Raw genomic sequence first — 17186 nt, 5'->3', positions numbered from 1 at the left:
CTCTCTACATCTGCAGATAGGGAGCATCCATTTTTTGCAAGAACAAAAAAATTATAATAATAATAATAATAACAATAATGACCGTTTCATGTACGTTTTCAGATTACTAAATTTCTCGTCACCGGGATATCAAAACTTAATACATGCATTCGTAAAATTGACCAAAGGAGAGAGAGAGAGAGAGAGAGAGTACTGGCGGCGTCTTTGTTTGCAGAGAAATAAAAGGGTTTTTATAGCAGAGGAAAGGAGTGACCAAAACCAAGTACAAGAGAGAGCATCAATTTGCTAGACCAGTGAGTGAAACGTTGTCGTTAGCTTTACTGAATGTTCCAGTAACCATGTGCCGCGACGTCGTTAGCTTTATCGAATCTTACAGTACAGTAACTATGTGCCGGACGTCGTTAGCTTTATCGAATCTTACAGTACAGTAACTATGTGCCGCGACGTCGTTTCCAGTCATATAGTGTTTTCAGCATTTTATGATTTCTAACAAAAGAGGTTGTTTTTATACCTTCCCAGCCAAAATCAAAACAAGAATGCTAATCCAGAAATCCAAAATGTCTAATCATTATTGACTAAAATACAGCAAATTAACCCTGAAATTACTTCACTGATTGGCCAAACGTCCCACTCATTCATTCTTGCACCAGAAGCCTCATAATTTTAAACCCTAGACTTGGAGCCTGCACCAATATAAGTGAACCACCAGAAAAATTACAGGATAAATGAAGCTTTCCATGTTACCATCTCACACAAAATAAGGATCCAGTGTAAAAAAAGAAAAAAGAAACTTACTCATTAACTGTTCATTGAAAATAAATAAAATTAACTATTAACTCTTTTAATGGATTGTTATTCCACATGCTAACAAGAAAAACCAGATCCATTCTCAGTGAACCAGCATATAAACACATCATGTGCAATTACTCCTATGGTTAGCCCCAACCCTAATGTTACAAAAAGCAAGCCGCCACCACCAATTGGGTAGATCTTCTCATACAAAGAAAAAAAAAAAAAAAAGAGATCAACAAAATGCCTCCATAATCATGAATTAGCTCTAGTTCCCTTCTTTTATAAAAATTTTAAAAGAAAAAAAAAATGAAGGAAAAGAAAAAGGCTTTAAAGGCAAACCCTGTCCGCCGTGAGAACAGCTGCCATGAAATAACCACCAAAATGGAGATGAAACGAAAGCCTTAAAACATGGTTAGATGGGAAGTGATAAATGCAGAAAAAAACCACCATCAAATTCTTAACACCGTTAAGATGCTAATGTACAACACTAGGTAAACCCTTTGTCACAAAACCAAAAAAAGAAAAAAAGGTCTTTCATACAGCTCAGAGTGTGTAGCCACATTTTGGAACTATTTCCTAATGCACACGTGCTTATAAGTTTCACTACTTTTACAGAAGAGGTGAATAGAAGCTGAATGGAACTCATATAACCATGTGAAGACTACTGTCACCATAATTTCTTCCCTCGCTTCCGTAAATTTACCGAGTAACCAAGTATCCAAAGCCAAGAATGAATTGCCCGAGGAAACACTACATAGAGAAGATTCCACCCGCAAGTTGAGTCTGGCATAAGATATCCAGCTTCACCTGCAAAGGAGAATAAAGACATCCCATCAGATGTAAAAACATGAGAATAGGCCTAAGTCAGCAATCAAACCAGTTCGAGGGGTCAGCTATCAGACCAGCGACAGGGTCCCCTGCAGCTCCAAGGTGGGAAATTAATTTATGGGCAGAGCCCCATTTGTGACCCCGTTCCAGTGTGTGGATGCCCTCTGCTGAACCAAGAAGCCTCTGTCCAAGCCATCGCCTGAAGATGGATGGTATATTGATGACAGTCCATGGCCATTACCATTACCATGAGAAGATGAGTGTGATTGCATATCGTGGTCAGTAGACCCTTTTCCTTCACCATTGGCGGAATCCAAATTTCGAGTTCCATTCTTTTGCAACCATTCAGAGCCTGTTAAAATGGCAGACCGTGTTGAAGCATTAATGCATGAATTGACATCGTTATCTGATGCAGGATTTTTAGTATTACTTTCAGGCTTCTTGGAACTAAGAAATCGGCCTCCACAACCCCTTGCCCTTCTCATAGCATGTTGGTGTCGAGACTCGTGAAGGTATGGCTATAGCAAATAACAAAACATGTCAGGCAACAAGATGTAATTTGGAGTCTGAAATGCATCAACTCAACCTCAAAGCCAACAGAACAAAATCATATAGACTAAGAATCGGAGTCTTCAAACATCTACTAGAGTACCATTCCATAAAATTATTCATAAGTAAGGCGGTTTAGCATGAAAGGTACTCATAGCTCTAAAGACCATCCACTGTCTTCCATTTTCAGTTCTGTTCATCCACCACAATTAAAACATTTTTAGTGCTCTATCCCACTAGATGCTTTCTCCTTGAGCAAATGCAACATGTGTTCATCGGCTTTCAATGTGTATTGTATAGAACAGTAAGAACTACAGCAAATAAATGTTGGTTTCCTTGATGTCATAGCCCCAAAACTATCTTCAACTTGGGGGAAATGCTATTCAAGGCCTATTTAGAATTGTTGTTGGGCGTGAAAAAAGCACTTTTAAAATTATTTAATTTAATAGATTGATCTTTTTTATTTTTAATAAACTGCATTTTTCAACCTGCTTTTGAAAAAAAAAAAAAAAAGAGCATCAATTTACATGCTTCTCCCTAAAAGCAGTTTTCAAAACTCAAAAAAGAAAAAGTTTCTTTTGAGAAAAGCACTTTTCCATTCTCAATCCCAATCGAGGCCTTGAGATTTATCAAATTAAAACTTGGAATCTGACACTTATAGAATTAAAAAAGTAAATCTGAACTTTCACAAACTGAAATAATACTTCTGATGATTAATAGGGCGCTGAATAATAATTAGTTCACCAACAGAATAAATAGCCACAGACCACCTTTTTAACTACCATGAACTCGCCCAATATGAGCTCAAACTAGATTCACTTTTCTAGCAACTTGAAACATATCTTTCCATACGTCCATTGATATGCCTTTTGTTTGATCTTGCAAATCAGCATTGCCATTATTGACAGTTGTAGCATGTGATGAAGTCATGAATTTGTCCCTTTTGAATCTCTCACCTAGTGTAGGTAGCCTACCCTTCACAAGGCGTTTACTAGTTTGATTGTATAGTGAATCTTCTATCCTCCAGATTTCTATGATTCACCCATCTAGTTTAATTTTCTACCACCAGCCAAAGCTAAATCAGCTATTACAATTGTCCCTATCCACAATCAATTTGGTTCATAAAGTACCAGCAGATTTCATATCTCAAAGATTTCTTTAACCTTCAAGTTTGTTGTTTTTTATGACACCTGCTTTGTAAATCAAGCAATTAACAAAGAATTCTATGCAACAAAAGAGATGCAGAAAATTTCACTTCCTCCAACTCCTGAGAAAAAACCACACATAAAAGCTCTGCATGACTACAAAAGAATACCTGCTTGTATTGAAAGAGACCTATAGTCTGAAGTATTTCATCCAGACAAACTGTGACACGGACAAGGCACTAATTTTAGAGGCAAAGGTGTGTTTAACTATAACAATCCACGTCTACTTTTGCCAAAATAACAGGTATCAACATGGCAAGGCTATACTCATTAATATAACAGATGCACATCTCAACTTACAATAGGCCATAGAAAATTTTAACTAAATTATAAAAGCACAAGTCCTACCTTTCTAGCTTTTATTGCTTTCTTTTCAATCTCTGCCTTAGCACGTGCCTGTCTCCGTCTCAAAATACCATTAAACTGCTTTGCATTCACATAAACAGGTTCCTCTTCCATTTCAAGAGGCAAAGCCATTCTAGCATGATGCATTCCATATAACTGAGGAGTTACCTAGCATCACAAAATATATATATAATATATATCAGAACATTTATGTCTCCAACTGCTTTCAGCTGGATTATCATAATAAAACTGTAACCTGCAGAAATGAAGGCTCTAGGAAAATGGCAGATGGGTTTTCCTATTTGAACTGATGATTTTTAATATACAAAAAGTGTCTTTCCATAATATACAAAATTTATTGCAAACATTTGTTGGTCCAACTAATGGCCTAAAATGCAACCAGGTTGTCATATGCCACAGTTTTAATAATTTGGTTTCTTTGCTAAATGACTCAAAAATCTATGAATTCATTAATTGAACAAGATAAGATGTCTAAATAAGCATCCTCCACATCAATTAAGCAAAGATTACATAAGTGAGCCTTGAAGGGTCCATCCGCATAGTTGTTAAAGGCGAAAGGCGCACCATGACAGAAGTGAGGCGCAAAAGATAAAATAAAATAAAACTAGGACTCATTAACACAACCCATGCATAAAATATAAATATAACACGCAACCAAAGAAAAGAAATGAAAAGATCATGACAATCATGTTCAAGAGGCATTTAACAAACAACAAAAAGTCATGTTCAAAAGAGATGATAAAAGTAAAACAGTCCTATAAATAACCAGAAGACCTAGGATAGTAGAAATCCTAAAGCATCTTCCATTACTAATTTATTAAAAGTGTCTTGGTCCTACTCCTACCCTTCTAGGCAATTCTTCTCTTCTTTTTCTTGATCCATGTCTTTTTGCCCTATTCTTCTTTCTTCCATTTTTTTTTAAATTATTTTTTGGAGATAATTAGGTGTGGGTAAGCTTTATATTCTATATTAAGTCTATGATGATAGGCTGAACTCATTGTATGTCTTAAAAGAAAAAGAAACAAATAAAAGTCAAAATATTACAAAGGCCTGCCTCGCCTTAGGTCTGAGGAGCACAAAGGCGCGCCTTAGGGAAGTCACCTGCCTTTCTTGGCTTGAGGCGCTAAGGCTTGCACCTTGTACGCCTCTCGCCTCAGGCGCGCCTTCTGACAACTACACCATGCCGCGAAAGCAAGTTTGGGGACTTATCTAGAGGTCAAATTTAAAGACCTTAAAATTGAGTTGTACAACTATTCTCTTTATGCTTACACTTGGTGAAACAAAAGAGCATATAAATACATACCATAGCTTGTGGCGCATAAGAAGGTAACATCCCACCATATTGTGCATCTGAATACGGATATGAAGTCAAAACCTGTAACATATGAAAGCTCATAATCCCACATAGTTGAAAAAATAAGCCAAACGCCAGAGACATGTCTGTTCACAACAGTGTAAGCGCAAAAAGATGTGCATTAGGTCCACAGGCAAGTGTACATCATGCAAGCATGCACAAATTAACTACAAGAGAGAGCTTACAATTGAGTGGCCAACAAGTTCCATTTGGGAATTTGGTTCTACGTGTCCAACCATAGTGACAGGTGCCGATGATGGAACCTGTTTGAGATGGTGTCCTTGTCCATTAATTCCATCTGGTCTAGTAAAGAAACACTAGCATTAATATCAAATACAGATCTGTATCTGGGGATCATCTGATGAAGTATAATGCTGGCAACACATCATATTGAATATCACAAAAAATGATTCTTAAAAATGAGAAGCAAGAGCATCATCTAACAACCTCTCAGTAGAAAGACTCGAGGCATTGTTTATCATGACAGGATAGACATCCATTCATATTTACAGAATGACAAGATGGCAATGGTTCCATGTACACATAAAGTACATGCACAGTGGATAAATTCCCTTAAAGAATAAAGTGCAATAGTTCACGAACTGCACAGGTACTATTCTTAGCAGCTGCTTTTAAAAGTAATGTTCCTTTCTTCTGTTGCCTGCATCTGATGGAAAAGATTTTAACAGAATCACAAGTCGTCCTAAAGCGATGGAAGAGACAAAAAAGTCTAGGAGCAATTCTTAAAATCAAGATACTACATGGGATCATGGAACTCATAAGATGAAAATGAAAGGAGTTGTTCCAATTTTGCTGCTCCAAAAAGTTATTTGAAGGTTTGCGTCTGTTGATTTGTCTCATTATAGGAAGAAAAAAAACGTTATGGCTTTCGAATTCCACTCTCAAACAGAAATTTCAAGGCATTTATATTCCTGGAAGCACGTACAGTTTATTACAACAATGATCCCTTTGTCTAACCAACTAAAGAAGGCTATTTCTGACAAATAAACCTCGGCTGACTTCCAAATAGTAAGAAAGTGCAGTCAGCAATAATAAAAAAAAAACTCTTAAACGATACTGAAGCCTGGCCACCACATGCACTTCCTGAACTGTTGAAAATTAGGGAGGCAAGAGAAGGATGGCCAACAGTAAGATTCTTGCCTGTCCATTTACTAATGTCAACTTCAGGGATAACCAGCGTATCCTCAAATTTCATAGAGCAAGGTTTAAATAGTCCATTCAAAATGATATTAGAAGTAACCCATAGCAATATCCTAGACTAATGCATCTCTTAATGTTCATTGAGAAAATATGTTTAGAACATGCATTGCATTATTTCTAAGTGTTTAGCACTAATACTCCTGTCAAACAGCACTGGACACTGCTATTTTAATCAAGGAGATTGAGAGGCCCCCAGCATTACTTGATATGCCTAGATATTGTCCTTATTGGCACATCATGATACCCCGTTTATCTCCTATTTTTCAGAAAGAAAAAGAAAATATGAGACAGGATATTTCCCTTAATTTTTAAATTAAATTTAGATCCCAAAAAATTGAAAGGCAAAAAAGAAAAATCAATTGCTTAAACAAAATATAATTGATTCACTTAATTAATTATAAGAACACAAATTCCTTCCAGCCAACCATCCCATCCCAAGCAAAAGTAAATAAATAAATAATTAATAACTCAGATTACGATAACATGATACCATGAAAAAGATGGTAGAACATTAAGAAAATGCTAATGCTAAATTATCACTAGGATGAAGATTATACATAGAGCCACTATTTCCAATGGTGAATGTATGAGAACGTTAGGTATATAAACAATGTTTTTATGTGAAAATTCTCAGGATACACGATAGTTAGAAGGATAACTACCAGATTGTGATGATACAGCGACCTGTGTATCTTTATTGGAGTTAGCACCATTATCTAAGGTAAGATTAGCTTGTGATCGAATAGGTCCATTAGAGAGAGAACCATTCAGGTGATCTGATGATGATGATTTTGACGTGCTTTCCTCAAAGGTAGAACTATTTCCAACTCCCCGCCACCAAGGTTGTGAGTAAATGGACGACTGAAACACACCCTGGTCTAACCGTTGGTCTCTAGTTTCAAGCTTCGCCGGCATTATTCACTTCCTTAAGGAAAAAATCAGTAGCCTAATCCCCAAAACAAAAAAAATAAATAAAAGGGTTAAAGCAAACGGATGTTCAAAGTGAAACATGGGTAACTGCATTTTGGATGTTTCAATAAGAAAAGAAAACATCACAACTTATCAAAACTGCTCTATTGACTTAAGACATAAAATCATATATCAACTAAGATTCTATAACATAATCCATAAACACCAAATGTCAAAGATATGCATGCATGGTAACAAGTAATCTCAATTATCAATCTTCTAAAATAAGACATTCACCACTGAACCTGAATTTGAAATAAATAAATAAATAAAAGGAAAGAAGAAAAGCCTCTAACAGAAGATTCAAAGTTCCATTCCAAATAATAATAATTCAAAATTACAAAAATCTAAAAGTTATTTATAATCTAAAATACAAGAATCTCCACTTAACTAACATGAAGAAAAACAAATTTATCTCTATTAATTAATTAAAGTAAAAAAATACCCTTAAATCCTTTAAGTACAGTAGAAATTATAATATATCTAGTTCTAATACATAAAAAATAAATGAATGACAATTAAAACAACAGCGAGAAGAACACACAAAACAGCAAGCTTTCCAATTTCCTTTACTTTCACTCAACTTTTCCACCAAACCAAACAGGAAAATCCCCAAACAGACAGAATCTCATAATTGAAAGAAGAAACAGGAAATTTAGAGACGAAAGAACATATCTGGAAAAGAAAACAGAGGAAAGACAAATTTAAAGAGAATTTTGAAAGAATTTACTTACTGTAAAATCCAAATCCTAGAAGCCTCTGAAGTTGGGAGAATCCATATACAAGTCATCGTTCTTGGTCCATTTTTTCCTCTTTTTTTTTAAATATTATTGTTTCTCTGCAACCTCAAGAGAGACAGTCTCACTTTGATGGAGAAAGAGAATTTATAATAACAATAATAATAAAGAAAATTAATAATATAATAATAATATGTATTTTTGAACAATTGAAATTAATAAAAGTAAGTCACTCTATTTTTTCCAATTTAAAAAGAAAATTGCATAATTCACGCATATGTCGTTTTCTTTGTCCGTTCTAATGAAGAAAATGATAAAATTCTTGGGACATGAGGTTTGTACTTTTCCGATAGGACAATATTACCCCTGATGAATTCTCCAATTCTTTACTCTGTTTTATTTTCTTTCAATTATTTTGGTGGAGAAATATGGTTTATGGTATATCTTATTGCATAATAAATATATTATAAAAAACATGTGATTTTATAAATAAATGTTTGCTTTTAATTTATTTTCTTGTTTTCTACTATGACGGATTTTTTAAATCTGTTACCCAATCAAGAAATATAAATATGTTATGAATTTTGTAAGAGTGACATTTTAAAGAAATATAAATCAACATATCTTAATAGTAAATATATATTTCAATTTAAATAAAATATATTTTTAAATAAAAAATTCATTTTAGCTTTAGAATAAAATTTTTGAAAAAAATTATATAAATACATTAATTTTATTCGTCACATATATAAAGTATTATTATAAAAATTATAATATAAAAATATTTGATATATTAAAATAATATAGTATTTACTAAATATATTAACTATTTATAATTATTTTCTCACAAATTTTAAATGTTTATTTTTTTAAGATTTTACATTACTAAATATTTGATTTTATTTGAATAACTATTTTATTATATCTTTAGAATTATTTAATTTCACTACTTTAATAATTATTAAATAGAAGGATATTGAAGTAAAATCTCAAAAAGAAAGAAATATGAAAATATTTAATGTATTAAATTTAGTAATTTTTTTAAAAATTTTAATTGTATAGTATAATACTTTCAATAGTAATATATTATAATTAAATAAAAAATAAAAGTTTATTTTTGTAGAAGGAAGATAATAAGAGAAATGTAAGAAGATCAATTTTAAAATTTCATGATAAATGAAAAAAAGACTAATATAAACTATTAAACAACAAATAAATAATATTAAAAAATTTAAATCATATTTTTTTCATATTACCACGTTGCCTTGAATTCACTAAAATAAAGTAAAATAAATTTTTTAAATTCAAAATATATCAAAAGAATTATCCACATAATATATAATTTAAATTTATAATAATATATAAAAATACAATTTAATTTTATATATGAAGACTTTAATGTAATAATTAGTTTAGTATATAAAAAATATTGATCATTTAAAGCAATTCAATTACAATTATTCTATTAATACTAATAGATAAAATATATTTAATATTAAATATATTTTATCTTTTTTCTACCATGTCTTAATTTTTGAGAAATCTTTATCGAGCTATTTGGATTTTTTTATAAGTTTATATCATAGTGTGATATAACAATTTGCTAATTACTTATAATATAGTAGGATTAGGATAAAGTTAAATTAATTACGGATCAATATATTAGAATCATTTTAATTATTGATTAATTTTAAAGATATTCTAATTAATTTAAGAATTCTTCATCCTTCGTACTTTATATATATTATAAATTATAGACTATAATTATATTTTTAGTCTTTTAAATTTTCTAAACAGGATAAAAAGATAAAAATTTTAATAATGAATTTGAAAGTGACTAAAAGGAATTGAAAAAAGCTTGCAAAGAGTGAGAAAAAGAATGATAATAATAATAGGTCATGAAATTCCTTAGAAAGAAAGGTTGCAGAACAATAAAGTGCACACGTTCCTTTAGCATGAAAACAATAAAATTAAATAAAAAGAACACAATCCTTCTTCTGTTTCTTTGTTTTTGGCTAAAAAAGGAAAGGGAAAAAGGAACTAAACGAAGTACATTATAAGTTGAAATCCTATCAAGTACAAGGACAAGTTTCAAAAACAGCATTGTATCCGCATTGTACACACCACAAAACTGAAAGTAGCTATGAATTATTGCTTTTGCTTAATGTAATTTTTGACATTTACACTTTATTGACAAGTCAAAAGGGTTACTTAAATTTTTTATAAAAGTATAAATTTTGAATATATAATTATTTCTAAAATTATTGTTATTGGTTATTTATCAAATATGTAAAAAATAAAATATACTGAGTATGATATGAATGTGGTAGTTTATTTAGAGACAAATTGTGATATAACAATTTTTTTTAAAAAAAATATTAATCTTGACAAAAAAGATATTCTTACTGTGAGGTAGGAAATTTAAAAATAAATATAAATTTGATACAACAATTAAATAAAGTATATTATTTGTGAATGGAGTTACAAATACCATTGTGTGAAATAATGCTTGAAGTAAATATAAAAAAAATAAAGCATAATGATTAATTTTATAAAAGCAAAAATAATTTATAAAAGAAAAATAATTTATGAAAATCAATAGAAATCGAATGATATTTATAAAAATTGTTAAATAAAATCTATGAAAGCATTTATAAATATATGAACTCTATAAAAAGTTATTAAATTTCATGAACTTTTTAAAAGTAATTTACTTAAAATAAAAAGTCTATATAAGTCTTTAAAGTTTTAATAGAATATACCCTTCGAAATAAGTAAGGAGAGAAAGAAACACTTTTTAAAAAATAAAAATTTTAATTTTATTTATATTACATAATGAAAAGAATTTCTTGAAAAATACAAAATTCAATTTTTTTTTTTAAAATATTAATCTTGACGAAAAAAATTAATATTCTTATTATGATGTAAGAAATATTAAAATGGATATTGATTTAATACAATAATGAAATAAAATCTATTATTTGTAAATGGAGTTGCAAATACCACTGTGTGGAATAATGCTTGAAATAAACGTAAAAAATTAAAAGCACAATGATTAATTTTATTTTAAATAATTAAATAATAAAAAATAATAGTTAATGAAAGTCAATAAAAATTTATTAATGTCTATAAAATTCTTTTAAATAAAACTTATGAAAACATTCATAAATATATAAATTCTATAAAAATTATTAAATTTCATGAACTTTTTAAAAGTAATTCATTTAAAATAAAAATCTATATAAGCCTTTAAACTTTTAGTTGAATATACCCTTCGAAATAAGTAAGGAAAGAAAGAAACACTTTTTAAAAAACAAAAATTTTAATTTTATTTATATTACATAATAAAAAAAATTCTTGAAAAATACAAAAGTCAATTTTCCTTATTATAAAGGAAATAACTTACCTAGAAAGAGCTAGACAAATAAAACTCGATGGATCAATATATTTTTATTTAAAAAAAAAATTAATACTAATTTTATTATAAATATTACTAATTTTTAAAATATATAATAAAATAACAGAATTTTGTATTTAAAAATTAAATTATTTATATCAAACAAAGACCTAAAATTGAGAAGAAGAGAAAGGCACAATGGAAGTGACATGTGTCCAGAAGTTAAAAGGAGTTTCCTTTAGCTTTTAGAAATGCTTGAGTACTAACTTTAATCTTCTACCTAACTTTGCATAATATACAAGTTTTAGTTCACAAGTTATTATCAGGCTAGCAAATTAGTCACTCTCAACTTTTTCATCTAATTAATGTTGCTTGCAAACTCAATATTTTTAAAGTATTTCTCTTTTTCTAGCCCTATTCTTAATTACATATTAAAAATATTATTTCTCTTCCCATAATTATATTTGCATCTCAAGTCAGTTGTTTTCCTTTTACTTTGATAGATCTCTAGTTGGATTTTAAAAAGCATTCACAGTTATATATAAAAAATGCATCTAAATATAATAATTCATTTGATTCTTCAAAATGATGTAAAAATTTAAATAATGACATCATTGAAGTTTTTTATTATATGATCGAGGTGACGATCTTTGTCTATTTTATTAAACTTCATTTTCTAGTCAAATGCTTCTAAAATTATTATTATAAAGATTATAATTTAAATATATTTGATAAGTTAGTATTTGATATAATACTTATTAAATATATATAACTATTTTATGAGTATTTTTTATATAATTAAAATTTATGTATTAGTATATACTTTGCAAACTTAATAAATAATTAGAGTTTAAATATATATAAAATTATAAAATATTTAATTTTTTTCTTTTAATTTAATGATTCGTTATCAATATTAAATTTTATATATTTATCATATTCATAAAAAATAAATATAAAGGCTATTTTCTAAGATTAGTGTTATATATGTAATTTATTAATTATTGAATTAATAAAAAATAATAAAATTATATAAACTTAAATTTTATTTGTCAAAAATAAATAAATATATTAAAATATAAAAACACATGTTAAAAATCTAATATTTATAGAAAGATTTGACAGATTTTTTATTTTATATTATTATAATATTTTTAAAAATAATAATAAGCTAAATATATTTTTCTAAAATTCTTTAAATATTTTAAAAGTTGATTGGTTTCAAAAGAAGTATCACTATAATAATATACAAATAATAATAAAAAATTATTAATTGATTTTAGTATTATATATATCAATACTATAAATATAATTAATATTGATTTTCTTAGATCATAATCTATGGTATAATTAAAAATTAACTTATTAGTTAACGAAAATAGTAAGAATATAATTTAGAATACTATTTTTTAGAGTTATAATCATTATTTAATTAAAAATTTTATAAAAATATTGAGATACATTTTACATTAATTCTTGTTGAATAATTATTTTTATTTATTTTCTTAAAAGTTAATTTAATTGTATTATCTTAATAATTATTTAATAAAAATATTGAGATACATTTCTATGTTAATAAAGAAAATATATAAAGAGGATACCATATTTCAGTTTTAGTAATCTTTTGATTTTTTATTTTATAATATACTACTTTTAATAGTAATATTATTATAACTTAAATAAATAGAATTTTATTTTTAAAATAAAAATACTAATAAAAAATATAAAAAAGATGAATTTTAAATTTATATGATAAAAAGGTACAAAATACAGCAAAATATGAATATATACATGTATTAATATATTAATAAAATGAAATTAAAAATATTATACCTTTTCCTGATTTTTTATTTTCAATTTTTACAAAAGTTTATACTGAGTAATCTGAATTTTATCATATATATAGTGTGATATAATAATTCATCAAACTTTTATAGATTTATAAATATATATAAAATCATAAAAGGATTAAGATTGAATTATATTAATAACTAATTAATTCTATTAGAATTAATTATATAAGGTATTTTCATCAATTCAAAATTTTCTTCTCCTCGTACTTTTATATTATACTATTTTTTTTCACGTGCATTACACGTGAATTTAATATTTAAACTCATTAAAAATAAAATAACTAAAAGATAAGAATTAGTACTCTAAATATTAACTATTTATTAATTAGAAATTCTATTTAAATATAAATTACTAGTCTTACAAAAATATATTTAACAGTTTTTTATATAATCTTTTAGAGAAAAATTCTAATATTTCATTAAATCTTTAATTATTTATTGTTTTCTCTTTTATTAATTAATTTAAGAAAGTTATTAATGAGTTAAAATCTCAGTTTAAAATTTTTTAGCTTATAAATAATTAAATTAATTAAATTAATAACATTATTATAAATATCAATATCAATTGATATAATTAATAAATTATGATTTAATCAATAATCATAAAATAAATAATCATAAATATTAATATCAATTTGATATAATTAATATGAAATAATTTTTAAGTAAATTTATCATACTCGCAATTATATATGCATAATAATTTAATAATTAAAATTTGTTATTCATTATTCCTGAAAGAATGAACAATAATTATTATTAAACTTTAAAATTATGAAAAGATTTAACATAATTTTTAAATTAGATTTTATTTTTTAAAAATAAGTTTACTCATATATTATACATAAATTCACTAACTAAATTATTAAATTTAATTGCATCAATTCAAAATCATAAAATTACATCAAATTCAAAATAGTAAGTTTTTAATGGTGAGATTTTTTAAATTATAATTTATTTATTTAAATTTTATATTATTTCTATAAATAAAAAGTAGTTTATTAATAATATATATATATAAAGTGTAATGAAAAAAGAGATGAATAAACTTATTAATAGAATTCAATTGATTTTTAATTGATTGAATTTTTCTGTTCACTCTTCTTAGAATGGGATGTTATATCTATTTATTAATTTTCGAGCATTTTTTTATGTGGCTCCTTTCTATAGTGTCGGAGACGATTGAAGTACTATCTTCTTTTTTCTGGCATGATACTAACGAAATCTCATACGACATTGTCTTATGTGCTCGGACAAACTCTAACTTCAAACTATATTTTATTTTTCACACTCTATATCTCTAAAACGAGAATTTAGTTAATTAAATTAGTTTAATAATTTAAAATATTTATAATTAATATTTATTTGGTATAAGATTTAATTTTATCAGTTAAATCTTATTATAATATTTTAAGTTTTTAAAATATAAAAATTAAATTTATATCTTATAAATAAATTTTTTTTACAGTTAAAATAATACCAACCACCGCATATTGCTTCGATAGAGCCCTGGTATCTCTCAAAAGTGAAAAGGTCATATATATATATATATATATATAAAATGTATACTATATTTGATAAAATCCCTTTTTATCTTTTTCTTTTTCAAGTAAAATAGCGGGATATATTGGCAAAAAAAACAAGGGCAATTCGGACATATCTATTATTTGCTTTTGCATTGCTGGAGACGAAGAACAAGACAAGGAGAAAAAGAAAAAAACAAATAATCGGTTAAAAAATAATAAAAAAAGTTTTGTAAGTGGAATTGTGCCAGCGCTGCCAATTGTGTAGAAGCACTACGTGTCGGAATCGTAATAACTTAAGTTATGGGGTCTGCGAATATAAGAATTTGCCACGTTACTGCCTCACTTGTGCCAAATTGTCAACTCCCGAAGTCCGTTTGTACTATGGTATCTAACGGCGATTATGGCCGTTAGATGACGGCATTGCTGTCGTGATCCTAGGTAGCAGCCCCCTATCACTATTAATAGATTCGATGATAGATGAGATAAAATTATTGTTGCTTATTTCTTGGTCTGTTGGTCCCCTTGTAATTTACATTAATTTAAAAACATGTTAATAATCTTTCCACACATTATTTATATTGTTATATTCATTGTGCTACATATTTTCACATAATTATCATTCAACTAAAATATAAACTTATTTTTTTGACTAAATTAAAATATAAATTTATTTGTTAATATATTAATTATTTATATGAATTAGTATAAATATAAAACATACATATCATATCTATATAATATATAATATATGTTTGTTCATCAAGATAGTATAGAATATTAAAAATTATTAATTAGGTATACAAATTCTTAACGATAAAAGCATTATTGGGAGGGTCATTGGTGGTGAAATTACTAAAATATCAACAACAAGGGTATAAATAGATATGTCTATAAATATCAAGGGGTCAATTGAGTTTCTCAGGTCTCTGATAGAGCTTGGAGGGTGAAAAGCCACGTGTATGGAGGCACGTGTAAACAGGCTGGCATTTGGAGCACCGAGATAAAGCCACGTGGAGAGAGGAGAGTCCGATCTTTAAACAGCTGGAACACTTGCTTGCTAGCGGCCATTTTCAAAAAAGAGTTTCTATTTTATGGAAGTTGCGAATGCTAAAAGACAAAAGTAATAAAATAAATGTATACATAGACTCTGTTGTCTTTGGCTATGCTGCTGCTGCAGAGCTGGCGAAAATAGATACAGACACACACACACACATATATATAGGATAAGGGATTCATAAATAACAATTATTACTAATAAAATAAATAAATAATAGTAATAATGATCATGATGATGACGATCATGATGACGATAGTGACGATGGTATTATCTCCCCGAATAACATTAAATTAGAAATCGCGAAAAGCTAACAATTTTCTTGTAAGGCGTGCGTTGACTTCCAATGGAGCGGGCAGGCACCTTAGCAATTTCCATGAATGAGGAGGGAACTGATTCATAGCAAAAACATGCTCGAGCAAAGCATAGAACGCACAGCTACTCCTGGGAATTTATGTCCCGCACTAAATCTACGTACGAATTATGTCCTGCTATTTTAATTAATTTTTTATTTTAAATTATAATAAATAAATTAAAATTATATATTAAATGAATATCTTTAGAATTATAAATTGAGATTTAATAAAATAAGATTATAAAGTTAATATTATATAGTTTGAAATTATATATTAAAAATATTTTTATATTTTATAAAATTAATTTTTATTTTTACATTGTAGAATTGTCAATAATTATTTTAATTTTAAAAATTAATATAAATTAGATTTATAGATAGAATTAAATAAATTTTAAATTTTTATAATATTTTTATAAATAATTATAAATTAAATATTCTAATATCTTTCTTAATTTTTTTATATGTAAAATTAAATTATATGTATTAAAAATAGTACAAATATCAAAATATGTCAAAATATAACATCTGTTAAAAATTAACATAATTAATAATATATTTTTTATCTTTTAATTAGTCATATTCTAAAGAATTAAAACTTGATATATTTTTAGTAAATAATAAAATAAATTATCTATTAAAATTAATATAATATAACTTTTAAAAATTGTTTATATGCTAAAATTTTTATATTATTGGTGAACTAAACTAATTTTTTGTATATTTGATAATTTAAAGAATCTCATCAGCATATAATTGATGATTCCATAATCAAAACTGCTACATTTTTATAATGGATATTAATATTTATCATTTATAAAATAATATTCATTATTTACTATAACGATGTCTATTTTGTATTCGATAATTGTTTAAATGCTCATTATTATAGTAAGGATGTTTATCATTTATGATTTATATATTCGTAAATTTGTTATTATCAATTCAATAATTATAACTTTATATGTTTCTTAAATCAC

General features: G+C 27.0%; 1 protein-coding gene across 4 annotated transcripts; it reads right to left on the bottom strand.

The window, feature by feature from the left end:
• Positions 1–1223: 1223 nt before the first annotated feature.
• On the bottom strand, positions 1224–8175 carry LOC8269092 (nuclear transcription factor Y subunit A-1). 4 transcript variants are annotated; one of them, XM_015718390.3, is made up of 8 exons: positions 8019–8175; positions 6978–7261; positions 5280–5392; positions 5044–5115; positions 3723–3887; positions 2051–2138; positions 1695–1972; positions 1224–1599 (listed from the first exon to the last, which is right to left on the bottom strand). In XM_015718390.3, the coding sequence occupies exons 2-7, from the start codon at positions 7228–7230 to the stop codon at positions 1731–1733; spliced, it is 933 nt and encodes a 310-aa protein (XP_015573876.1). In that variant the 5' UTR covers positions 7231–7261; positions 8019–8175; the 3' UTR covers positions 1224–1599; positions 1695–1730. The 4 variants fall into 4 exon arrangements, 3 of the variants coding, with proteins under 3 accessions (XP_015573876.1, XP_002517826.1, XP_025012860.1); XR_007216356.1 differs by having other exon boundaries at positions 1670–2138; XM_002517780.4 differs by having other exon boundaries at positions 1695–2138.
• Between the last annotated feature and the right edge of the window lie 9011 nt (positions 8176–17186).

Source organism: Ricinus communis, chromosome 6, assembly GCF_019578655.1.
Source record: "Ricinus communis isolate WT05 ecotype wild-type chromosome 6, ASM1957865v1, whole genome shotgun sequence".
Taxonomy (NCBI): domain Eukaryota; kingdom Viridiplantae; phylum Streptophyta; class Magnoliopsida; order Malpighiales; family Euphorbiaceae; genus Ricinus; species Ricinus communis.
This window is presented reverse-complemented; position numbering and strand designations above follow the sequence as displayed.

Coding starts and splice junctions, on each gene's coding strand:
- LOC8269092 (XM_002517780.4), bottom strand. CDS start 7,230: ATGCCGGCGAAGCTTGAAACTAGAGACCAACGGTTAGACCAGGGTGTG. Junction 5,393..6,977: donor CGCTGTATCATCACAATCTG/GTAGTTATCCTT, acceptor TTACTAGACCAG/ATGGAATTAATGGACAAGGA. Junction 3,888..5,043: donor CTTATGCGCCACAAGCTATG/GTATGTATTTAT, acceptor TTGTGATGCTAG/GTAACTCCTCAGTTATATGG.